The sequence below is a fragment of the Cyanistes caeruleus genome, chromosome 5, assembly GCF_971803275.1.
Source record: "Cyanistes caeruleus chromosome 5, bCyaCae1.hap1.1, whole genome shotgun sequence".
In the NCBI taxonomy this organism is placed as follows: domain Eukaryota; kingdom Metazoa; phylum Chordata; class Aves; order Passeriformes; family Paridae; genus Cyanistes; species Cyanistes caeruleus.
In genome coordinates, this window is record NC_141705.1 from 35,759,175 (window position 1) to 35,786,224 (window position 27,050).

The following is a 27,050-nucleotide window of genomic DNA, read 5'->3' on the forward strand; positions in this document are numbered from 1 at the left end:
TACTGATGAGTCTTACTTTTCCTTTTTATTGCTCTTCCCTGTTTAGGAATATTTTGAACTGGTTTTCATCATAGCAACAGAAGGAATATCAAATGACCACAAATTTCATTTGCTTTTATAAACACAATTCAATAGCAAAAAATCAGAAATTTTCCTAATCAATCCCTTTTGTATTTAAAATCTTGAGCCTGATGTAAATTCCTCCATTCAGCTCCAGAGGAGTACATATGTAGGAATATTTAAGATTAGACTATACCTGTTTTATTAACAAAGATTGTCACACACCCACTCTGTGTTCCAAGTCCTTTCAGATGTGATCTACCTGCACTTGAGAAGTCATAAAATTAACGCTCATATTTCACCAAGCTTAATCAAGCACTTTTTTCTCTCACTAGTTATCTATGCTATTAGTGTATTTCAATTTATTTGTATAAAAATAGAATTATATGAATCCTACATCAGCTGGGGGTAGTGCTGCCCTGTTGTGAGGCAGCATTCTGCACTGTTTCTGTAGATATATTCAATGTTTCAGTGACTGGGCTCCCAGGAAAAAAAACACAGCTGAAGGGGAAATTGTACATGGAGAATGAAGTCACCTGACAACCTTTCTCAAGAATTTTGTGGTGAACTACTTGCATTCTCTCTTTTTTATTTGGAGAGGTTCTTACTTTCTTTCTACTGTCAGACAGTCTGTGAGAAATAGTACATATGCTACCTGATACTCGGATTGTCAGAGGGGTTTTTTTCTGTGTCTGTGCAGATTACCAAATTCTAGTCATTTCATTCCAGGATATTCCTATGTGTTTTAACAATGAAAAGCCAATTAAGGTAGCACCAGCTATAGATAACTGCTTGTGCATAAGTGTGGATGTTCCGAGTAGTTTGAAGTTCTCCTATAGACCTTAGCTTCTGTGATAAAAAGTCCAGTTGACCCTACTGACATAATGCATACAAATCTTGAGGATGTGACTTAATACAGTCACATGTGTCCAAAGGGCGAGGGGGTCTTACTAAAAGACTCCATGTCTCTTTAAATCTGCATTTGCCATACTGCCTGGCACAATGCCTACTGACACCAGTAAGTTTATCTCTATAGGCTGAAATGGACATTGTATTGGGTCCAAATTAACCTGAAGGAAGCTGCTGTTGCAGTGCTAGGGGTCATCAACACAAGTAAAAGATTAAACAGTTTCACAGAAACACCGATGCCCAAGGCAGTACATAAGAAAGGGTGGGGTAGCAAGTGGTTTGGTTCTTTTTCTAACAGGTCTCAAATGGACACAAAATGATTTTGTTTTCAAGACCTAAAAGCTTGGCTGTTCTGTTTGTTAAGACAAACAACAGTTTCTTGCTTTGTTTGGTTTCACATGGCTTTGTTTAACAATTGTTCCCAAGGTCATAAGGAAAAACACACTTCAAAAGACAACATATACTAGTTTTTATTGCTTATTTATTTACTACTGTTTGTGCTTAGTTACTGTAATTCTTCTTTCCAGTCTGAAGGTCTATGTCCTGCAGTTTATTCCATATATGAAAGACAAACTCCCACTGGCTTCCTTAATATCCCCTTCAAGCGTTTTGTTAGAGCTAGCTTCTGTTGATCATTAAACTTCTGAGTGGTTTTGATTCCCACTGTCCAAGTTCTCTGTAAGATACAGACAGCAAATCTTCCTATGTCATTCTGAGCAAGAAGAAGGGTTGCACATAGTGCTTATGTGAAATTCAATAGTATTTCCTTTGCACATTAATTAGCCACCAGTACATCATGGCGGGAATTTGGCCAGTGGGACAGGGACAGAATCAAGCCTTTACAGTATCACATTTCCAAACACCCATGGTACTACCAAAATTATTTCTGTGAAGTGGATGCTTAAAAATGTTAATTCAGCTGGATCAAAGCCAGAGCTTGTGTATCCAGTGGTGAGTCTTCCTTTCCTTAATCTTGACCCCAGACAGGACTTAAAAAAGGAAGAGAAATCAGTGAGCACATGCAGCAAGCACTCAACTATGTCTCAAAGCTACAAAATTGAATTTGATTTGTGCATTCATATCAAGAAGAAGTAATTCTGCTAAACTGAGATAATGAGAAATGTGTTTTACTTCAAATTTGGCTCCATAAAAAACAATTTCAATGTTTACAGGTTTTTGCATTGGAATAGACTTAATTTTCAAATTCAAGTAATAGAATGTTCTAAAATTTCTTCTGTAGTAAGCCACACATGGTACATTTTATTACATTTAATAGAATAGAAGCATCAGAGAAAGCATAAAAAACTAAATTTAACTCAAGAGGCTGTTTAAATTATCAAACTTGGTCTTTTACCTTGTGGTGGCTGGTATTTGCACCCTTTTTGCAAAGACTAAAAGGGCAAAAGGAATTCAAGTATAGGCACACACTTTTGTTTTGATGGCTTTCATATTTTTAAGAAGGTTTTCTGTGAAACTGAATTTGTATCTGTATTTTAGCAGACAAAAAAAAAATCAAAGTATTCACAGAAGGCTTAAAAAATGTTAAAATTTTTTACCATAGTATCATGCTACTTTTTTGAGAGGCTGTTCTATGTGTACTAAATCTGGATACCTTCATGCTGCACAGCCATATCGGTTTGATTGCACTCAACTTCAAGCACTCAGATTCTGCAAACCGCTGGCTTGGCTTCCCTTTACTTAAAGCTTCAGCCACAAGAAATGCTTAAAGTACCTGTCATAGCAAACAGGTTTTTTTATGACCATTTCTTGTAATACATTTTTTATGTATTACAAGAACAAAGCTGTGGTTGCATCACCAAGCAAGGACTCTATCACAGTGATACAGAGGAGCAGAGGTGTCAGTGGTTGTACAGCTGGACCTTCAGTTCAGCATCATGACAGAGCATTGGTCCCTCCCCTTTGTGAAAAGGAAAATGCTCAGCAGAATCTGCCAGAATGAGGTTAAAAAATTAGATGCTATTCCCTTCAGACTTCACTATAAAAATTAAAAAAAAAAAAATCATAGAAATGGCACAGCTTAGAATTTTTGCTAGGATTGCTGCTTCACCTTTGTTTTGGCACTCAGAAAGACTACAATGATGTCATGAGGGTATGCAGAGAGAAAATCTGAAAGACCAAAGTCCAGTGTAAAAAAGGCAAAGAAATCTATTCAAAGAAAGGAACTTACTCAAATCTCTGAGGGCAGCTTGTTCAGTGGGAGAGTGCAACTGGGGAAAAATGCTTAATTCTGTTTTTATCAAAGTTCTTTTTTTTCATCAAAGTGGAATGAAAGGAAATACTGGTTTCAGCAAAGCCTATTGATACAATTTTGATAGAATTCTCCACCTCCAGTACTAATTTCTCAAGATGTGGTTATTGAACCTATTGTCCATGATAAATAAGGAGTTGTAGTGAGACACCTGACACCATATCTTCAGTGGTAGAGTGATCTTGACACCAAAAAGGAGAGTGGAGTATAAGCAAGGGCAAGAACTGTCTCTCTCAGCCTGCCAGGAACTGAGAAAAATAAAACAGCAGTTAACACTGCAGCACAGGATTATTGTTGGTCTTCTTGAACCCATTTTGGTAAACCAAAGAGCATCTTGAGTCATCACGAAGTCATTTGCAATTCACCATGTAGCAACATCTATAGAGAGAAAAATCTAGCCATAGCAGCGCCTCCCCCTGCCCCGACTAAGAGAGATTAAAACCCAAATGTATCACTTTCCAGAAGTACACTGCCCCATCACCATCCATTTGAACACCCTCCTCTTCTTCCTCTCATTATTTTGTGCATAATGGTCTCTAGTCTGCTTCCCTGCCATTCTGCTTTGCATAAGGTAATTAAATATTTATGGCAGCAGCAAATAGAATCCAGATTTTCTAACAAATGAACACACTAACTAATATGTTATGAACTCATTTCTGCTCACTGGTTGAATAAATATGCAGGCAGAGCAGACTCAGTATGACACAGTGGTTCATCAGCAAATACGTGCTAGGAGAGTCCCTGGGACACACCAACAGCAGAGGTCCAGCTCCTCCCAGGGCAGGGATGTGGCTCAGAGCCAGAAAGGCCATATTGTGGTTCTGAGCGCTGAGCTCAGGAACAAAAGTGAGACAGGACTGTTATTGTTTTATGTGAGGAATGCTAGGACTAGTCTTAGATGCTTTATCCAAGTGAGATGATTTTTTCTTGGTTTTCCACTTCAGCAAAAATAATTTCAATTAGAAAAGAACTGGTTTTCAAAAAAAAAGCTACTTGTTCCTCTCTCCCTGCCTAGTTATTTCTGCTGTCTTTGGCGTTATAGTAAGTCTTTGAACCTTATTCCACTTCATTATTGTGAGCTGTGCCCTTCCTTTGTTTATTTCTTGACTTTGTTTCTCTTCCCTCTCAAGTAAAAGGTAATTTTTCTTACTGTGGTTAAAAAATAAAAATAAAATTACTTCTAAATTCTTCTTCTGTGTTTCCCAGTGGATGTCTGTTTTATTTCTGCTAGGTGCAACCTGATTAGAATTTCCTTTAAGCACATAAAAGTATTTGAGAGTTTGTTGTGCTGTTTTTCTTTAAATAGTATTGTATCTAATGTGCCAATATTCCGATGTTTCCAATAATTTGAAGAATGGTGATCAAAAGTCAACAAACAGAGGAATATTAAGCATTTCTGTGATCACAATCCAGAGGAGTCAGTACAAAAACCATTTCATAATGCTTCTTAAGCAGAAGCATAACACATCAATCCAAGCTAAGCAAATAAATACAATTTTAAAAGAACAGCCAGACAGTAGGTTAAGCTGGTCATTTCCCAGTATTGAACAGTGCTGCTTTCACAGGATCATCAAGGTAGCATTTAAATCAAGATAAAACCTTGAAGCTGTCAGGTTGGTGATTAGAGCTTTGTGCTGTCTTAGAGAGTTCTTTCCTTCAGACAAAATAGATTCCAGAGCAAAGAGCCAATGCAAGTCTGGCATATATCATTTTTCTGGCAAATCCATACTTAGAGCTAAATAGTGAATTCTTCATCTCCACTGGGGTAAGTCACTGCCCTTCTTGAATGTATCACCCTAAGATCTGAAGTATGAAAGATAAAAGTATATGAGTTATTAATTTGGATTACTTCCATTATAATCAAGCATTAAGGCATTAAAATTAATATCCAGTTTTACAATATTCACATTCAGGAAAATATTTTATCCCCTAGCTTTCAGACAGGCTGAAGTCTGCTATTCATAAGGGCCTGAATTTCAGGTGGAACTGCAGCATCTCTTTGGTCCAGTTCAGCTTTTGTTGTATAAATTGTTGGCATAATTGGGAGAAATGAATATGCATTCATGGTCTGTCATTTCTTCTTGACTAGCTTTTTGCCACCAACCAGAATTAACTTCTTAGTTTTCTTCCAAAACCTCCATTCTCTCTTCTTTCTCTCCTATAAATAAAAATTTTGTTCTTTCCCACTCAGACCATAAAGGTCTACTGTGTTAGCAGAAAATTTTTATTTTGCTTCTCCTATTCTCACACTTCCTCCCTGAACACACTGTAAATGATTGCAGATGTCCAGTTCCCACATTAGATAATCAAAGCCTATCTAAAATACTTTGATCCTCAACATACTTAAAATACTTTACTGATTCATAGATGCCTCAAAAATATCATTCTTGAGTGTTTTCTTCCAGATTGTGTCCTCTATTTTAAGTCATACTTCATAGATACAACTTCTCCTTTTTAAAGTTATGCTTTTTAATTACTCTTCTTTTGCCTTCATATTTTTATTCATCTAATTTTTTCTTAGCCTATACCAGATTACAAAATACTTACATATTAAAATTTACAAATGTCTACTAATCCATTTTGTTACATCTCTGTTCACAAATTTTTTACACTGTAGACCTATACATGTCTTTAAGGTGATCATAAATTAGGAATATACGACATCTTCATTCAGCTACCTTTTTATTTTAAAGGACTCATGCCTGCTGCATTCCAGCCTGTGTACTGTGCTACAAAGCATGGTGTAATTGGATTCACACGGTCCATAGCTGTAAGTATGCATTTTCCAAAAGGGTGTCAGCAGCTCCTCGGGAACATGCTTAAGTTTTTCATGTTCCTGCTCTATAGCCACACAACTGGAACTAATTTTGTGAAAGAAGGCAAAGTGTGTGAAGCAGTGGAGGTTCCCTCCTTTCACAAAGGGAATCATCCAGAGATGGAATAAGTACGGCATCTGTGTGTTTATGACCGATTTGAGGTTTGGAGAACATGGAAGAAAGTGTTGCAGAGTAATTTAAGGACGGTAGGAGGAGTCCAAAAGCCAGATTTTAATCCAAGTTGTAAAAATATTGTTTCAGAACCCTGTCTCATTCATTTAACATTTTGATTTCCTTATTTCTAAGTCAGGTCAATGACTTTTTTTATGATAAATAGGCACCAAAGTTTACAAAAGTCACTTGAACACATCATTATTTATTCTTACCAATTCTTAATACTCTGAAAATGAAAAATTGCACATTCAGGATGGAGCATGTAAGATGATCATATTATAAGTCTCAGCCTCTAACTCCAAAACTTTCTAGTTAAATTGAACAAAAAAGTGTAACAAAACAACTTGGAAAGAGAAAAAACAATTACACTTTAATAGATTAATCTTAGAGATATTCTACTCACATAGCATTTCCAATCTGATTTCCAGAATTAAACACCTGAAATTATACTATCAATTTAATGATGCTAATTACACTCTATCCATATTTTTTTGCCCCTATCCCCACACAACTAACTCCTTTTTCAGATTAGTGTGAAGAGAATAGTGTGGATAAGTGTTTCATATATTATATTAAACACATCAAGTACATGGCACCTCATTTTCCAATTTTGTTTTCTCATTATAAATATAAATATCACCATCTAAGGGAAAAAGTAAATTAGATGAATAAGTAAGTAATAAGTAAATAATAAGTAATTTAATAAGTAAATAAGTAATTTAATAAGTAAATTAGCTGTCTTTAAGGAACACAAGAATGCCAAGGAAAAAAAGAATAATAAACATAGTGAACTACTATGTTTAGTAGTATTTACCAGGAAAGGCACTACAGCCTAATGTTGGGCTGGTTTTCTACCTTACATCTAGGACTTCAGTTTCTTGTCTCCCCAGATCAAAAAAGCAGGCTACCGTACCATGAAAATGATATGTGACTTACATAATACCTGAAAGAAGTCTATTAAATATTAAAATAAATAGAACCCAGTGTTTAAAAGTTATGGTTATTCTCTGATATATAATGTATAGTTCATCAGTTCTGTGCTATTGCTAAGAAAGTTCATCCAGCACTCAAGACATTCCTGGATGTGGGTCAGACCTCTTTGCTATGTGCACACTTTGGCAGAGCCACAGACCAGGGGTCCTACCTCTCCCAGAACAACCTGTGCTCCTTTCTTTCATCATGTTCCCGAGCTGCTTCCAGAAAAAAGTGTCAGTTCGCAGGGACTTTCCAGTGGAGATGCTCAGAGATAGATTCATACCTTGGCAGGGAAAATAGAACAAGTAGGAAGGTTTAGCATTACAGTTGTAGGGATAGAGAACATATTCTATTTCTGTTGATGTGAGGAACATATCTTAATACAGTATCTTAAAGATAATTTTATTAATTTCAAAGTTTTCTTTTAATAAAAAAAAAAAGTTCCTATAAGATTGGAAGCATACATTTGGGAGAACCTTTTCTTGTTTTTGCTTGGAAGAGTTGTATCATCACCCTAGAATACTGTTAATGACATGCTAGAGAACACTAAGAACAAAAAGTATTATGGAACAACCAGCTTCATGTACAGAGTTCTGATTTCTTGTAGAGTTGTTCTTCTAACAAAAGCAATTAGGGTTTTTTCTAGTAATCTAATATGATTACTAGAGAAAATGTGCTTCAAACTTAATTGTTAGGAAAATCAGTAGTAACAAAATCTCCTTACTTAGCAAGGCTGAAAAGTATTTTATGGTAAATCTCATTCTTTGAAAATTTGCTTACACAATTCTGTCTTAAAATGTTGATGACAAATGCCTACCCCTTTCTCTTTTCTAGTTAGCTGCTAGTATGGACAACTACGGTGTGAGACTCAACACAATTTGTCCAGGATTTGTCAACACACCAATTCTTCAGTCAATAGATAAAGAAGAGAATATGGGACAATACTTTTCATACAAGGATGAGATAAAAAATATGATGCAGTTCTACGGCGTGATGGAGTAAGATAGATCCCTTTATGCATTCCCATTTCCCAGCAAAGTTCAAATCAAATTAGCAAATTAAATATAGTGATTTTAATTTTTAATAGCATTTGGTGTTGCCTCATGAATTTGTTTAATAAAACCCATTCTAAGATGCTGGGTATAAAAATATAATATTAAGATATAGGTAAGATATATTTGTACTGAAATTTCCCAAAATTTTCATGTGAACCAAGATAGAAATCAGACCAAGATCTGACACAACTGGATTAAGAGCACAATAGCAACCACCATTGATCAGATCAAAGAGTTGCCCAGCCCATCACAGTCTTGCCAACAAAGACCAAAAGTAGACAGCTTTGACAGACTAAGAATATTATAAGCATAAAATGATATTTTTTAACACTTCCTTAGCTACTAACAGTTAGCTTCCAAGATGCTTCTGCACAAAGGAAATTGTATGACTGTATTGTTTCACCCATACTTTATGTAAAATATTTTGTACCTATTGACCACAGCAAACTGCATGTGAAATTATCCTTTATGCTAATTTGTATGTCAGTTCTGCTACAGAAGCAGGATAAATTAACAGCAAAGAGCTGCAGAGGATTGTATAAGGATTACTTCTGTCCAGTTCCCTGACAGAGAAAAGTTTGATAGGAAACACAGGGGCAGCTGGATGTCTACAGGCATTTATCAAAAACTAGAGCAAAAACAAGTGATGATTTGCAAAGTAGCCACTTAAGATGTATGTCCTGATTAAGGAGAATACATATCTCTTCTGAAACACCTCTGCTTTTCCTCAAAATAAATTTGTTCAAATGCCAATTTTTTAAAAATTTTCAGATATATAGATTTACATTGAGTATCTTGTCCTTCTTACATGGTCTATTATATCGTTAATCTGAAATAACTTTTTTTTTTCAGCCCATCAATAATTGCTGAGGGATTGATAACAATAATTGAGGATGATACTCTAAATGGAGAAGTTATGAAGATCACAGCATCCCAAGGAATTCATTTTCAGGAATATGGCCAAACACCTTTTACATCATCAAAGAGATAAATAATTGTTTTGTGCTAATTACTTTTAGCTTTTCTTAAGTAAAAAAATTTTGAAAAGAGTAATTTTGCAGGAAAAAAGATTAGTGTTGTTTTTAGATCAGTGACAGTGTTCAAACATTTGCATCCTAATAACAAAGAGATAGGTGAGAAAATCTGTTATGGGAAGATGTTATCACCTTATTCTGATTCTGTAAGCACTAGTAACAGTATTTATTTAGTAAAAAAACACACTTCTCTGAAGCCTTTTTTTTATTATTCTGTGGTAGGGGCCATTTTTTTCATTCTGGTTGTTCTGATCTACATACTCCAAGCATAGTTTAGTTCATCTGACTCACTTTTGTTATAATTCTTTTCACTGTCATGCTTACTTATTTACATCTTGAATTCTTCAGACCAGGAATTCAGTTCAGGAATGTAGATCACAAATGTAGCCATAAAGAGTTAAGAATTAACTTGCTTTTATGAAATGTTAAATATGGCAACTTAATATGTTGTATATCATATAAGGAAGTACAGATTTTTAACTTCTTGGATTTTAGATATTTATAAAATATTTTAGAAATGTTTTTGTTTTCTTTTTTATATATATATGTTAATTTTCTCACTCTGTATATACAGGGATGAATATTTGGGCATTGATTTAAATGTCTGCTTGCCTATTAAATCTTATTTTCTAAACCTTTAATTTCGTGTCTTCATTGAGTAAAATCTCAATTCAGTCCTGAATAATCTGTTTTTTGTCATGTTTTTACATTTGCCCTTTGGTTTCACAGTACATATTCTCAGATGTAGCATGTCATATAGCAGCAATGAAAACAAAAATTGAGCTTCTTACCTTCTGAGCACTACTGAACCTTCTGAATCCAGGTCAATCCTCAGCTACATTTATGCAAAAAATCTTCATATTTCATGGGTTACTTGCCTAACAAAAATAATTTTTTGCATGTTAATTTAATTAGCCTCATAGCATAAGAAGATTTAATAGCTCCTGGGAAAGCTGGAAAGCTAATATTTACCCTTCTTAGGAGTAATGACTTTAATTTCATTGATTTTTCTTACTGAAAGAGTGAAAGCAATTGTACTTACCTTCTGTGGAAGTCAGGGAGTAGTAAGCCTGTGGGGAGAAGTAACAGGAAAGCATACTTTGAATTACTCATCATTTTCCCAATGCCTCCATTTTTGGCTCTATTAACACTATTTTTAAGCCCATTTTGAACACACACAGGATGCTACACACACCTTTAGCATCCCTGACAGCATCTGTATACCCTTCTGGATTAAAAATTACTATCTGATTTGATAGTATTAGTTTTTATGTTTGTCTCATTAAAATCAGAGCATTTCCCAATACATGGCAGAGTAGTGCAAAAGAGATGATGAAAACTTGAAGTCAGCATGTGTTAGCTAGGTCCTAAAGCTGATAATCATCTACCTTTGTGTGTCTGCTTGATAGGCAGGATTTCAATGTAGTCTAGAAAATAGGGAAGGTTTAATAATAATGATTGTACATGCAAAACATGAAATCAGCAAACACCACACTAGGACAGTAACTCAGCAGTTTATCTTAATAACACACTTCAAATAACAATAGGAATATTGCTGATGGTACATTGCTGGCTTGATTGCTTTTGCTCATCTCTGCTCCTTAATACCCCAAAAGAAATTTCTGCTAAACAGGGTGGCTTGACTTTCCCAGGGAATCAATGAAAGAATAAATATTTTAATAATGTTAGTAATAAAAGACCAGGAGTCCAATGTATGCTCCCTGAAAGAAGAAAACCAGAAAGAAATGTAAATTACAGCTAATTATTTCAGTCATTGCTCATTTAACTTGTGATATTGCACTTCTAAAAAATTCTAATTCTATGAATTGGTATTATTCTAAGATTCCATTTATGGGGTATGTCAATAGTCACACGAGAAAAAATTAGATTTAAAAAGCATGCAATTAGACTTGAGGACACCAGAAAAATCTAAGCCTATATCTGGGAAAGAATTTAAATCACATCTTACATGTGTAGGTCTTTTCTTCTAAATTAATTTTGTAACCCAAAAGACAGATGTTCTCAAATCAAAGCCATACAGAAAATTTCATGAAAGGCATATACTGCACTGATTTCCATCTGATAATCTGATAAGGAAGCCTCAGAATCACATGAACATTTCAACTAAGATAAATCTCAAATTATTAGCACATCTGGAACCTATTGGAAGAAATGTGTACAGTGAAGCAAAATCCTTGATGCAAATCATATTGTGAAAAATAGACATCAAAATTCTACCTTTTAATTAAAAAGTGCCCCAAAACAATTACAGCTTTCCACTTTCAGATAATCTGAATTTAAACACATCTGAGGGTTTTATCTCACAGGAAGAACAAGTCCTACATATGTTTTGGAAGGGTTTCCTGTAAGACTTCCCCCCAAACTTTGGAAGTCTTCCAGTCAGAAAGAAAGAGAGATTATGTTTGATTTAAAGAGAGAAACACCAGAGAAGCAGTAGGTAGAAAGATGAGTTGAAGGGGGAAAGTGAGTTTCATTTTTTGTACAAAGACTGTTTTGAAACTTCATGTTCAGTTAAAAGTCTTGACATAATTCCAAGACTTAATTTATTTTGCCTGAGAGACCATCATTTCTAATACAACTGTTCCAGTGTTGTAAAGAAACTCAGCCAAAAGGAAAAATAAATATTTTAAATGAGATACACTAATTGCTAAGAACATAAAATAGCAAGTAATATTCTAGACTCATACAATGATCATTATTTGGAATGAAGGCTCAACCCCATGCGACACAAGTTTACTTTTCAGTGGGTCCTTAGGGTTTCATTTAGGATTTTCCTTTGGGATAAAGAATGAATATTACTAACAAACTTTGTTTTTTTCAGTGCTTACGATCCTTCACAAATGCCCAGATCATGAGGCCTTTAAAACACTTCGTTGCATGACACTGTTAGTTTATTTGTATTATTTAATGCCTTAATTCAAGGCATTCAAGAGGTACATAATCTACATAATTATGTGGATCGTTCATTGCATTCTGTAGAGTTCAGAATGACCTGGAATTAACTTGTATTATGAGTGCCATAAAATCATATGTGTATCAATTTCATTACTGACAGGGTGAATCATGGAGTAACTTCTTGTTTCTTTCGGAAAACTTTCTAGTTTTCTGAAATTAAGGAAGTCCAGATATGAGAGACTAAACCTTTTCCTCTTGTTTGGAACATAAGCTTTGCAAACAGTAAACCAAAAATAAACTTCAATAAAACCAAACTCTGATTTCCACTGAAATTGTGAATATGAGACTAATCTTTAAAGGAACAGCATTAGATAACTAAAGCTGTGACTTTCGGGGAGGATAGGGCTCTTCTGATAGATGATGATTTCCTTCCTCCACTGTTGAACTGCTCTAAACTTTCTACAGGATGATTCTCCAGCTTGAACTTCCCTTTTAGCTAAGTCTATTTGCTTTGCATCAAGAGATGTTGACAGTTTTCAGCTCCAGCTCCAGGAGTCCAGATGGTGCAATGAAAGTGAAGGATAATACCATATGACTTAGATTTTCTTTTTTTTTTTCCCTTCCAGTACATAAAGGAACAGCTTAATGTCAGGTCAAATTTAAAATTAAAACAGAAAGGGGCAGTAAACAAGAAGCATTATGCTCTTACTCTGATGGGGGCAGTAAATAGGAAGAGAACAGACCAGGTAAAAATAAGGTGCAAAGAGGCTAAACCTGGAACTTCTTCAAAATAAGTAACAAACCCGACTGTTTACTTGAAAGGCCATTACTATGCACTGTGGCCCAGATTTAAATTTGAATGTTTTCTGGTTTGTATAAGGACAGCCTAACACATGTTTCTCTCGGGGATTTAGAGGATAAAATCAGGATCTTCACAGTAAAAATTAATCTTAATAAAAAAATGAACTATTTCAAGTATTCATTCAGCAGTGAAGCATTTGAAACAGTTACATATTAAGGTCCTTTTATTTTTCAGAAGCTCTGTTAATTCACTGCTGGCATCTGCTGGACAAATTTTACAGAGATTATTACTTCTGCAGAGGTAGAATTAATTTTTTGTTACAGGAATTACACATTTTAGCTTTCATTTCCATCAGAGGGTTCCTATCCCTCCTTTCACACAGAAGAGAGGTGGCACAGGACAGGATGATTGTCTGGTGACAGGTCTGACATTTGGTCCAGGAATTCTGAATGGTCAAAGGCTCTAGATAGAGCCTCATCAAGCAGAGATTTATGGTAGTGACATCCAAGTAGAATGCAAAAAATCTATCCAATCCCTTATTTGTCACCCTGACCCTGCCAACTCCTTCTCTTCATCTTCACATTGGACTACCTTAAACACAAGCATTTCAGAAGTGAACTACACTCCAGCTACACCAAAGCAGCTGTGCTTTTTCAGCAACCACCAAGAGCATGTTCACTTAAGACATCACTCATTTCTCTGATTTCAGGGAAACTGTAAGACCAGTTTATTAGTTCACATCATGCTTCACATCAAAGAAATGGCTCAAGGTATCTCAGCAGCATTTTTCTCTTTGCAATGGAACCTTTTCTCAGCAGCCACGATCTTGAGAAAGGAAAGAAGAACAGGAGATCAAGCACTCAGTCACAGAGCTTTGAACTTTTTGCTATAGGACATGAGAATAAGCACACTTCTGCTTGCCTGCAGAAAATAAAAGCACATAGATAACTTTCCCTGCACTTTCCCACAGCTGCAAACAAAACCTACAGAAGAGAAGAGGAAATAAAGATATTTTGGAATACAGGAATGTAAAACTCTTCAGAAAAAATAGTTGTATTTTAGCTCATCTAGCTCCTCAGATTCACCTAGTTTAAAAGACTAATGCTTCAGAATCTTAAACAGCATTTGACCTTGAAGCATTATTTCAGTAATTAACACTACAAGCAGGTAATGTCATATACACAGGAACAGTTCTCAAGAAAGACCCAGAGATAGGCAGAGAATACTGAATTCTCTTCTACTTATTCTGGAACAGTTCTTACAAAAATTAAAGAGCTTCCTTGTACAAAATCCTTCTGGCAATTTCACTTCAAATAGATATAGTGTTCCCTCATGGAGCTTCCTTCTCTGCATTTGTAAATCTGTTTAAATACACTGCCCTCAGCAACGCTTACAAATTAGCTCACACTTATCAAAACTGCTACTGTTGTCTTGATTTAAGAGATTTACTAGGTACATATTAATGAAAGACTAGAGAAAACTCAGCTAGCATTTTTTTTACATATCTATATATTTATATATGTGGATATATATATATATATTCACATATATGTACCTACTACACACTCACAATCTACACATACACTAGAAATCTTTTGGTTTAGACCAATAGTCACTATATCTGCATGTCCCTGGAGATGGTACCTTTTATAAAACTTGTGAGGCATTATTTCTCAGTGATGTTTATCTCCAAACTTCAGTGTCTTAAGATCATGAAATAAGCTTAAATCTGTATAAATTACATTTTATTGAGAATGTTTTACCTAACTGAATTTGCAGTTTCATTTTTCTTCTCAGTTCCTGAAATATATCAAAATTGGATTTGCTCTTTAATTTAAACAATCACACATTAGCTGATGTATAATCTTTGACATATGGATTTGTCATATCCATATTATGGATCCCTCAAATGCCACCTGCTGAGGTAAATCTATGCTCCTACCTGTTTTAATTTCTTATATATTATTTTATATACTACCATAGATAATCACAGTCACTGGAAGGTTTGTGATGCTATACACAGGCCACTTCCCAAGCATTTCATGACAGAGTCTTTAGAATCGTAGAATCACTTAGGATGGAAAAGATACTTAAGACTATTTAGATCACCCTTGTGGCAGGACAAACTCCTATTTTTCATATGGGATTTCCTTCTTTTGTTATTCTGCTAGCATTAAAAATTTTTACTTCCAGAAGGGCCAAACAAAATGAACGAAAAATGCTAAAACTCAAAATAGGCATGAGAGAACATGCACAGACATTCAATTTATTGAACAGAACTGTGCACTGAATACAACAGTGGGTTCTGCTTAAAAAGAACAATTGTATTACACTGTAATAAAAACCAAAAATATGGTCACTAAGCTGACCTCTCAGACCGTGCTCCTTGAAAAATCATCAAATATGTCATCTGAGCAGTCTCATTATTTCATTATTCCTGTCATTCCCCATTATGTTTACTATGTCAAACATTAAAAAAAAAATCCAAGGAAAAAGTACAATCATAGAGCAAAATGTTTCTAAAAGTACAAAGCTTGTGCTACTCAACTGAACTGAAGATAAATAGCTGTATCTTGCAGTACAGATATTTGTCTATGACGTACATGGTGCAAACTCTGTGGCTGAAAGAATAAGGTTCAATCCTATGAACAACAAAGAGCCTTTATAAATATTAGTATGGATAGTGAGTTTCCTATTGGCCACTATTTTTTTCCTCAATTTGCCATTGCAGCATATTGTTAGAGAAAAATTAAACAGCTTAAGGAAGAAAAATTATTCAATACTAACTCCACACATTGGAGTGAAATTCAAATTTAATTTCCAATGAGAGTTTCTTAAAACATTTGGCCCTGAAAATACATTTGTAGCATAAATTAAAATACTCCAGGGTGACAACAAAGATCTGTGGAGTATGTTTAACAGACATAAGGACTAAAATCTTATTAGACGTTGGTTTTGGCCTCAAAAAGCAATCATAATCATTTTAAATAAACTAAGTGAGTTTAATTCCTGAAAATCTGAAGCCTTGGTTCTGCATTTATAACAAAGCACTTTTGTTCTCAAGTTAAATGACACTTCAGCACTGAAACATTTGTCATTCTGGGGAAACATCTGTATTTAAAGCAGGATTTGCATGCTAAGCTTCAGGGAAATGCTAAGATGTCATCAACTTCAGTGAGCCTGAACCAGCCCACAAATCAGCTCAATCTGTGTTCAAGTCTCTGTGCTAGACAAAAAATAATGGCATAGCGTATAGCACTGAGGCATTCACTGCATCAACTGCAAATTAGGCCCGATGGAGTCTCCCTTCCTGACAAAACTTTCTGTGAAGACTAAGATTTCTGGACAGCCCTTCTAGGCAGGGAAGGTGAAAACTATGCAAGAATCCCCCAAATAAGCTAGGTGGAATATTCTGCCTCGCTCCAAGACCTTCCTCCTGCATGGTGTTGTTCTCCACCTTCTGGATAAAAGTGAGCTGTGTTAGCTGTCTTAGTTTGTTAGCTCTGTGCTTCCAGTATTCCTTAGTTTCTTGATATTCAAAGAAACATTCAGTTAAAAGTCATTTTGGCCTATCCCAGAAAACTAGAATGCATCTCCATATGTATTGGGTTACAGCTTCTGAGCTGCACAATTCCAGAGAAAATGCAGAAGAAATTAATTTACATGGACTTAGGAACTGTCTAACAGTAAATGCTGCTCCATGTGACAAACTGAAGATTTGCTAAGAGTAGTTGAAAATATGCATAAACCAAGTTCTCACTCAATTTCTAAATGAAATGCTAATGTCTAGCCAAATTGACCACAAATACTTTTTTGTTCCCCTCCAGGCAGAGGTGATTGAGTCCTTAGTTCTCAAAGTCAAAAAACAGCATTCCAGGAGATGAAAAGAGAAAGAAAGATGAGACTTTACAGTCAAAGGGGCAGATTAGCATGAATCTACCTCTAAAGACTGTAGCATAATGATACAGCAATCATTCTAAATTTTCAGTATTGGGATTTTCTAAAGGGGGCTTTCAATCCAGCAAGGTATCCTCAGCAACTGTTAATGCTTAACAGTCATTGCTCTTGAACTGTGGAGTATAAATACATTTTATACTCATAGAAACTGGCAAATAACTGCTAATCAGCAGCATGAATGCCCTGTCTTGGAACTTGGCTACTTCTATAGAAGGAATTCTATGGAATTCCCTTTGAGGAAAGATCTGACCTGCAGAATCATAGTAATTGGTTTCAAATTATTTACTTTTCTTCTCCCTGAATTCCAGTAGTTTTTAAATATTTAAAGCACTCAGACTATAAAAGCAGGACTCTAATCAATTTAAAGCAATTATGACTACTGGATCCTCAATATTTACCTGATATTCAAAAATTTTTCAGGTGATCAGAAGCTCTGGCATTGGTGTTTGGCTGAATCCCAAAGCAGAAATGGAAATTATTAAGAGAATGCATTTTGATTTTCAAATCTTTGGTTTAGATTTAATATGTATTCATATCTGATTAAAACTCAGAGACTGAAATACAACTATTATAATTGAATTTCCAAAGCCTAGTCTAATTTTTCAAATCATTAGTAATTCATGCACTTGATCAAATTTTCCCTCTGTAGTAATTCTTTGCAGCATATCTTTGAAAGTGAGCTGCATAAAAGGTTTTATGATTAGACAGATTCAACCAATTCAGTAGCTTTGTTTATAGGGCAGCTGCCAAGACGTGAGTCACCAAGTCAGCCTGTGACATGCCCGCTTGTATAACTTGTATTCTTTGGCAGCTTTTGAGGGGTTTGCATATCTCTTATTGGATACATAACTCCTCTCACATATCAAAAAAATAAATAGAGTGATAAATTTGTATAAAATTAGTTTTAAAACTGTACTCATTAAAACCAGTGGAGATCAGTGTATTTTTTTTACATCCTGCACCACCCTCTAACTTGGCGGTCAGAGTAAAGGCAAGAACTTGAAGCTGGTAAAACATAAACTTCTTGCCTTACATCAGACTTTTGATTAAAAGAACAGATTTAAAATCCATGAGGTTAGTGTATCTTCTAGCAGAAGCTGGGAGATATACCAAAAGAATGAATTTAATCTGTTTGTCCTAAGAACCATCGACTTCAGCCCGCTGTATATTGATAGCCAGCCCTATGTGGAGACAGAAATCACATTCTCTTTCTCTCCATCTACCTAATTGAATTAGGGAAAGAATAGTGCAAAGGGTAATGAACTTCAAGCACATCTGTTTGCTCCTTAAGTTTAAGTTGGATGCAATACCAAAATAATTGGTCTCCACCATTCAGAGGTCTGCTGTTTTTGAGCAGTTTTTATGCTCTGAGGGTTGTTTCCTAACTAAACAGCTCAAACAATAAACACTTTTAGAGATCATTTGTTTTGCTTGCTCTAACATCTAGAAAATGGTTAGGCTTTTTAAACTTCTTAGTCTGATACACTGCAATTTATTTCTGGATTGAAAGAGTTCCTGGTCACCAATTGTTACTTTTTTGCTCCTAAATAAAGTTTATTTAGTGGAACAACAAAATCTCAACAACTCTGGCATCCTGTTTAGGTGGTATAATACAATTGAATTTCATATCAGATTTTAAAGCTTGTCAGGACTTGCTTAGATATTCCTATTTATCTTTCTCTGGAAAAGAAAGGAAATGTTTTGTTTGCTTTCTCATATCATTTTGACTTGGAGGATTCCATTGGGCCAGTTTGAAATCCAGAATATTAATTACCTTATATACACCATTACATCAACGTGATCTGGAGGAAACATATTTTTCTGGGTTTCCTGTTCTAAATGATGTGGTTTCAGATAGAACATTTGATAGTTGAGGACTGGGGCCTCTCTACATGCAGTAAGTTCTTCCTTATCAAGTAAAGCATTGTTTTTAATTTAATGTTCTGTTAGTGCCATGCTGAAATGAAATTACACTATTTTTTCATATTTGACCTTTCCACACCTAAATCTTCATCTTTTTACATTTCGAAGTAGGGTGTCTGATGGTCAAGGATGAAAAGGTGAAGTAAAGGAAGCCATCAAGGAAGAGACTGTAGAGACTGAGATCACCTTAGAGGACACAGAACCAGAGCATGTTTCCTCTGCTCCTTAGAATCAGACTGGTATTGGGTAAGTTTCACTTGAATTCTGGTGAATCAGATAACAAAGAACTTGAAATTTGTCGCACACTGGCTGTAGATCAGTCCACAGCCTGAGAGGTGAAGTGTCAAAATTCTAGTGAGGGTACATAAGCCAGTACCAGTCATGGGAATAAAGGATAAGGAGACAGGCAAGAATCTATACAAGCTGCAGGAAAACCTTCTAAGGGGTATCTCCTCTGGGACAAAGAGCTCTCTGATGTTCCAGAGTATCTGATAACCTCACCTATGCTCCATTTCTGATTAAAGGTTGGACCAGATGGTTTCTGTCCCTTCCAACCTATTGTGTGGTTCTGCACATTGCTTTTTTAATACCCTCTACATGGGCTACACTACAGTGCTTCTGGGACTGCTCATTTTCAGACCACCACAACACCCCACAACCAGGCTGAACTCTAATCTGTTGACAAATAGCTCATGTCAAATGGTGTCAAGCAATGGTATAAAGATCCACCATGCAGGGACAGTGTGTGGTTAGGAATTTCCTTCCTAAAGAGAAATCAAGTTTTATCTTTTTTTTTATTATTATTTTTTTTATCTTAATCAGTAATCAGTAATCACTGAGTGGCTGCATAGTTCTACTTTCCATGACCAGATCCAGAGGTTTAGAAATTATGCACAGAAGAATGGGCTGCAGGATTTTATCTTTTAACAAGTAACTGATAATACCTGATAATAAACTGCCTGAAACAGCAGAGGTTCTACTTCTATGTGTACATCCTGATCAAAGAAGGGATTTCTGTTTATGGTAGGGAAAAAAACGGTGCTGTGAGCAGCATGAGGGCACCACACACAATGTTTTCACTGCTTCTGAGCTACCCTTGGTGAACAGAAAAACACATCCAGTCTAGTCTGAGAGAAGGGGTTTGTCCTATACTGGCCTGGAAATTGTTGTGGAGAGGAGGTATCCAAAATATCAGAGGGCTTCCTACTTCATGATATGCTGCTACACTAAGGAAACTCTAGATATGGCAGACAGGGATAGAAGAGAATAATCTGAATGTTTATGTATCCCTCAGCATCAATTCTGCCCAGAAGGAGGTTTGAGGATTTTACTGTACCTGCCTTCCTCATCCTTTTTCTTGGCCTATGTACCACCAGGAATTGTTCAGATGATCTGGACTATGAAGCAAATGCATCCCTAGGTGGTACTAATTATACAGCTTGCAAACCATATAAAAAAAACACATTTCCAAGCTTGGAAAGCAAGTGGGAAAAATGGACTGAAAAGCTAAGGAAGGAACTTACACTCAGAGGACACTGTTGCAGAATTTACGGAGATACAGGATTTTTTGTCTTTGCAAAAGCAAACAATATTCAAGACGTAAGGCAAATTATAGAACAGAAAATTATTAAGGTTGGAAAAGTCTATTAAGATCACCAAGTCTAACTGTCAACCCAGCTACACCACCATATTCATCATTAAATCATACCCTCAGATGCCATATCCACATGTTTTTTGAGCACTTCCAGCGATGATGACTCCACCACATTCCTGGGAACCCTGCTCCAGTGCTTTACAGTCCTTTCAGTGAAGAAATTATATGAGGCAACTTTATTAAGACAGGATTCCTCACACTAAAACACCAAATTATAAATTATAATTTATTATAATAAATTATAAATTTTCATACCTCTGATTTCCCCATGATTTCTAAGAAAATATTGTTTTATGTGCTAGCACCATGTTGAAAAGGCTTTTAAGCATATTTCAGCATTAAGGGGAAACCCAGAACCTCTTCATATGAAGATTTTATTTTCAATGATAGACACAGTCCTGAATTTATTTTTTTTTGGAGGTAGGGAGCTCAGGCCAAAATATTTCTATTTCAGTGGTAATGAATGATGGTTCACCATGGAAAGCATTTCTCCCACTACTGACCTGAACTCATATTGTTTTTTCTCAAGAATCCATGACCTCTTTGGAACTAAAGCACACTGACACTGCATAACTAACCTATTGTGCAGAGGTAGCAATTTTATTTTTTAACTAGTAAGTGATACTCAAATGCAATTTCTTTTTTTTTGTGAATACTGGTTGTCATACAGATATCATACTACATTGTAAACAGATTATGCTTCAAAGTACAATACATTTTAGAAGGAAATAAACTGATTTGGCAAAGAGTTGAAAGATACTTTCTTTCTATTAATATTTACAAACATCAATGTAATAGCATTCCATACCTTCCCTGCTCTCTTGTAAACACTTGAAGTAGCCAGACAGGTTTTTGAAGGTCACATTGTATTGCTATGAATGAAGCTTCATAAAAAGGCTGAATGTTTCTGCTATCATTTGCGGCAATATGTAGTAATAAACATGTAATAAATACATGTGACCTGTAGCACCTGTGATTCCTAAGTTTTTTCACAAAGAAACATTAGATAGAGCAGTATGTGTACATTTGAGGTTTTTTTTCCAGGTCACAGATAATCATTACATAGGCTTCATGAGAAAAAATGCAGCAAAAGTAAACCACCTTCTGTTTTTTGTGAAAAAAAAAAGAAAAAAACAACAAAAGTGGGCTTATTGAAAAGTCATAGCTTTAGAAGACATGCTTAAATACACAGGTAATATTGAAATTTAGGATGACAGGTTGAAAAGGAAGAGACAGTGGAATCAAGAACCTGCCTATAGCCATGTTCTTTCACTACCAGATGCTCATCCCATTTGGTCCTGTTACAGGCTTCCTCCATGAGTTGCTCCTCTAAAAACACCAGCTTCTGGCAAAGGGCCACAGAAGCCCTACAGTCTTTGTACCTCACAACATGTGTGACAGCTTTCAGAGGGCTGAGCCAGCTCATATCACTAGGGAACACTGACATCAGCACTGGTGTGGATCATGGAGGCACAAGGATGACTAGCAAACCCACATCCTGATCTTGCAGAAAGATGTTTGTAAGTACATGACCAGGCTTGAATGTTCTGCTTTTCTTTCATATAGTTGGCCTGAGGAGAAAAGTCTATTGGATTAACTAAATATTTCATTTCCAAACCATAGATGACATTTGCTGATTTATGGCTGCTGAAGTTTTGAGGGAATTAAATTGTACATTTATCATTATTTTTCCTTTAGCTTCCTATTTTTTTCTCTGCCTTTCAGTTGCTAGCTTGTTATAAAAAAAAAAAAATCTTCCATTTCTCTGCACTTGCATATTCTGAAACAGAGGATTCCATATATCATTAATTTCAAAAAAAAATTGTGATTTCTGGTACACTATGAAACCATTTTTTAACAAATATGAATTTATTAAAATTGTCATAATTGTTAAAATCTCTCTTATTAGAAACCTTGCACTAGCCAATGCTACAGAAGAATATGAAAGATCTCTGAACCAACTAAAAAGAAAATATGGACAGAAACACTGCAAGTAAAATGCCTTGTGAATTCCTTACTTTCTGGCACATTTCCATGTGAAATTTATTCTCAGAAGAAACAGTACAGTATAAAACCAATAGCCCTAGTTTGAGTAACAAAGATTTGCTTCAGAAAAATTGCATTCATTATTTATAATGATTTATCCTGACTTCCTGTTACAAGATTGGCAGAAATTATCTTCTTAGAGTGTGTATGGAAAACCAGGGAAAACTGATGAAGTATTATGTGGTCTTTAGGCAGTGACAGACTGTCCTCTCTTTGTCTTCTACCAACAAGTTCTTCTCAGCCAAAGACAGAACTAGAACATGAAAAATGGTTTGTGTTTACAGGAGCAGGCAACCTCTTTCCTTCTCCTATATTTTTTTTTGCTGCACCACACTCAAGTGCCTCTCTCATCCAGGAACTTGTTGGAGCCTTTTACTCTGTCCTTGAGTCTATCAAACCACTGGCATTGATCCTAAACTGCTTTTTCAAAATGCCCTTAATGAAGAGGAGGAACTTGCACAAGTTTGTACCAGCAGCTTCTGTCTGGGACTGACAGATGAACTTAAAAATCTAACTAGGAAACAGAGTGAGGATGGAGGTCAAAATAAATAAAACTGAAATTCCAAATAACACCAGAGGTTACAATAGAAATATTACACAATATTTTCTGGTTTCGTCTCTTACTCAGCTCATGTTTTGACATAACCCCTAAAGCTTTACATGATGAATATCACAAAAAAAAACCCAACAAAAAAACCCTTTCTCTTAACAAGAAAACACTTACCAAGAACCCCTTTTCCAGAAACATACTTTTTGCTGAATATGGGTTACGTAGGTGAGCCCCTTCTAGGAAAAGCAGCCTAGAGTTAGAGCCACTAAAGCCAACCTTCCATCCTTCTAATGTGCATCAAACCACAGAAATGTCTGAGTTAGAAGGGACCCAGAGGGATGACCGAGTCGAACTGTTAAGTGAATTGACTATATTAATTTTATTTTTTAATTCAACTGATTCAACGTAAACATTTTTCTTCACTTCAGATAAAAATTAACTGCCAGCTTTTGTTTATATACTGAACACAATTTCTAACCCCTAATGAAATGAAATATGCATTACTTAATTTTCTTACATGCTTTCCCCCAGAGTCACTGTGTGATTTCTGGAATGCTAATTACTACATAATTTTTTTTTTACTATCTGCAATTTTGTTGGGGATGCAGACAGAGAGAAATTTAAGCAAAATTAAATGCATTGGAGAAAGCCCAGTCTTGCAATCACATTCTGCACTGCTATGGTATGTTTTACTACAATACCTACTCCCACATGAATGAAGCATACTCTTTAGTTTCTCTGCTTGATTGTGCAGAAATGAATGACTGCAATTTACAGTGGAGCACTTGAAACAGGAAAGCATTAAATATTAAGTCCCACCTTCAAGAAGCCAATGAGCTTTTACAATTTTCTTTAAAGCAGATAGTATTTTGCATGTACAAATTCACAGAGGCACCTGGTGGCTATGGAGCATTGTAAAAAAACTTCTGGGTAGCTCTTTAACCACTTTAACTCTCCCTTTTACACAAACCAGTGCTGCTCTTTGCACCTAGCAAGCATTTAATTAGCAGAGGAAAGCAAAATAGCACTTTCTTTAGGAAACAGAAAATTAAACAACCTGCAAGATTACCACCAACATCAACCCCTTTCCCAGTTATACAGAAGATTATTTCACTCTTAAGTGTTGTGATTTCATATTCTAAGAACTTCCATTTGCTGACTGAATTTTACAGGAAGAGTTCCTGTAATGTGCAAACTGTTTATGTCACCAGAATTCCACTCCTGCTTGCTTTTTAAGATGCTTGTTGGAATCTAAAAGGAAGGCAATTGGCTTGCCCTCAGGGTTTAGTTATTAAATTAATTATTTCTAACAAACAAAGATGTGGGAAATAATTAATTTAAAATACAGAATAAACAGTAAGGACAAAATATTTACAGATAAAATATATTTTTAAAAAAAAATCAGGAAAAATCAGTGAACTACAGGAAATATGCAACTGGAAAATGAGATAAGCAATAAACTGTATTTTTTTGCTGAACATGATGCCAATTTTAATTTGCAAGAATTAACTGTGTAATACAACTGGAAAATGTACTTAAGTCAAAAAACACTATAGCAAGACTTGCAACTAAATTTTAGCACCAAAAATGTCCTTCTAAGGAACATATTTATATAGAGGTTAAAGAGAATGCTTTTAATATACAAACATAAGTATTAACAAGTGCTCATAAGAAAGCAGTGAGAGTACTGCTGGTTTTGCTGTAAATAAAAACTGTAGTGTTCTGGAATTATTTTTTTTTTATTTATTATCCCAGCAGGGTTAATTTGTTTCATATACATGGTGTTTGTCTGGGATTTTTAATCAATCCTGACAGTTCTTCAGTTAATTATTAAAATGCCTAAAGCTTCTGCATGTAGCTGATATAATGGAAACAGAATTGAAGAGTTTTTCTAAGCAATTTTGTGAACATACTGTTCAGAGCATAAGAACAGGGACATCCTACCACGTTATTTGACTGTTAAGAAAGGAAGTACTATTGTTATGTAATTTCATCACAGATGCTGGTGGATTAGTGGTATCCTAAAATATTTAACAGTTAGGAGTTACAAATTCATGTACATGCACTTTCATCCTACTGTGCCCAGATATATGACCTTTCAGTTTCTCCCACACACTATACCTGCAATCATCAGATTTTATTTTGTTCCTATATTTAAAAAGGACCCAGGAGGAAAATTGCTTCCTGCATTTATGGCCACAAGTCAGAATAGCCCCAAGCTATGTTCGTAATGACATTCCTTATCTGTCGCAATCTTGGCTTCCTTTTTTATGCTGGGCTTTTTGGGAACACTCTGTATAGTAGTTACACTAGTCTTGTTCTTTTTCCTAAAATACTTCCACATAAAAAAAAAATAAATAAGTGTAATGCAATGCAGGGTAATAAACTTATACTGAAACAAATCCAATAAACCTGGAAAATCTATCCATTTCAGTCACTGTAAACAGGGCAGATCCTAATCACCAAAATTGACTTCACTTGGGCAAAGTATATTAATGGGAATATTCAGCAGCTATTTTGCAGTGTTTGGATTGTTTTTAAACAGAAAAACAGGGATCAAAATTGTTTTGAAATTCCTGAAATTGGGATGGCAAAATTTTTTGTGTTCCATCCTCCTACAGAGTGAGGAAAGGAAAGAAAAAAATTGGTAAAAAAGTTACACGTCTGAAATGCATGCAGCTTCTCCTGCATGTTTAATGAAGCAATTTTCTGGCACACAGGCTTTTCATTTAGTCTCTTTGGATCTTTTCTTTATTAAAACTACAAGCAAGGCAGAGTGAAAGTATTTCCTTCTGACTTACGTAAACTGTGGATGTATGAGAGTACACAGGAATTGTCAAACTTCCATATCCTGTTTCTGATAGCAGTCACTATCACTGTCAGAAGAAAGCAGGAAACAGTAACAAGATACCCCTATCAACATGGACAGCTGTTCCCACCCTCTGAAAATGGTTCATGTCTAGAAGATAACTAACATCAAAACAACTGTAGAAGAATACAAATAATCTTGTTACCTCTACAAAGCATCAGCCTGTCCTTTAGTTCTTTGGCTTTGATTTTACATGAAAATCCTTGACCTCATAGTGTATTTCCAAGAGAACATCTTATTTCTCCATCACAAGATCCCATCTCTTACTCAATTTTATTGCCTAACAACAGAAGACTGTTCTTTTTCCCAGGAAAAAGACACACTTCTAGTGCAGGATTGCCAGTGGCAGCATACAGAAATAAATGTACCAAGTTTCTACTCTACAACCACCCTCTCAATATGCTCAAATTATGCAATGCATTTAGCCATCATAAAAATTCAGAATTTATTAGATATTATTACACAGCTTTCTATGGAAATGTACTAGCAGTATCAAAGTAGATTCCCTCACACTCTTCACTTTGTTAGTGATGCTGGTGTTCCTTCCCAGCATCAGACAACATAATTTGGAAAAGTCATTGAGAGCTTCTGAAAATGCATATAACTCTTAAGGCATGGTGTGAAACCAACCAAAAGAACTTTTTCCACAACCTTAGTGCCCTGCTTACCTGTAAGAAGTCATGACTTCTTCAAAGTAATCTCAAATGTGATTTTAAAATGAAAATTGAAAAAGAGGCTTTTTCAATGTGAATGTTGAATATTTCCACTGGAAAACTGAAAAGAAAATTAAGCGTAAAATAAGTTTAAATAAGCATTACATCACCCTTTGCAAACTCATGTAATTTTCTCCATCAAAAGCTTCAAAAATGTTATTCACCAATATTTGATATTACATGAATAAAATTCCTGGTGAAAAAGTCACAGTTTTCAAAAAGGTTAGGAAAAATTACAGTGAAAAAGTGTTCTTGAATTGAGTGAGAAATAAGCAACCTAGTAGAAGGATTTAGGTGAAACTCTGGAGACAGTTTAAATTTAGCAGTT

General features: G+C 35.3%; 2 protein-coding genes and 1 long non-coding RNA gene across 6 annotated transcripts in view; 2 read left to right on the forward strand and 1 right to left on the reverse strand.

Annotated features, from left to right (window-relative positions):
- Window positions 1-9,933, forward strand: part of HPGD (15-hydroxyprostaglandin dehydrogenase) — a 46,502-nt gene extending 36,569 nt beyond the window's left edge. For all 4 annotated transcript variants that reach the window (XM_086891439.1, XM_023924985.2, XM_023924986.2 and 1 more), the window contains 3 exons: window positions 5,932-6,008; window positions 8,038-8,201; window positions 9,111-9,933. In XM_086891439.1, coding sequence (XP_086747565.1) covers window positions 5,932-6,008; window positions 8,038-8,201; window positions 9,111-9,249 — 380 coding nt within the window. In that variant the 3' untranslated portion in view covers window positions 9,250-9,933. The remainder of the gene's footprint in view (window positions 1-5,931; window positions 6,009-8,037; window positions 8,202-9,110) is intronic.
- Window positions 1,418-26,783, reverse strand: LOC147653037 (uncharacterized). The gene is made up of 5 exons (XR_015287509.1): window positions 26,678-26,783; window positions 10,335-10,362; window positions 10,084-10,170; window positions 7,373-7,486; window positions 1,418-5,041 (listed from the first exon to the last, which is right to left on the reverse strand). It is a non-coding gene; the product is annotated as an uncharacterized LOC147653037 (long non-coding RNA).
- LOC147653038 (uncharacterized) overlaps window positions 21,987-27,050 on the forward strand; it is a 33,450-nt gene continuing 28,386 nt past the window's right edge. Inside the window, exon 1 of the mRNA XM_086891440.1 lies at window positions 21,987-22,064. Coding sequence (XP_086747566.1) covers window positions 22,059-22,064 — 6 coding nt within the window. The 5' untranslated portion in view covers window positions 21,987-22,058. The remainder of the gene's footprint in view (window positions 22,065-27,050) is intronic.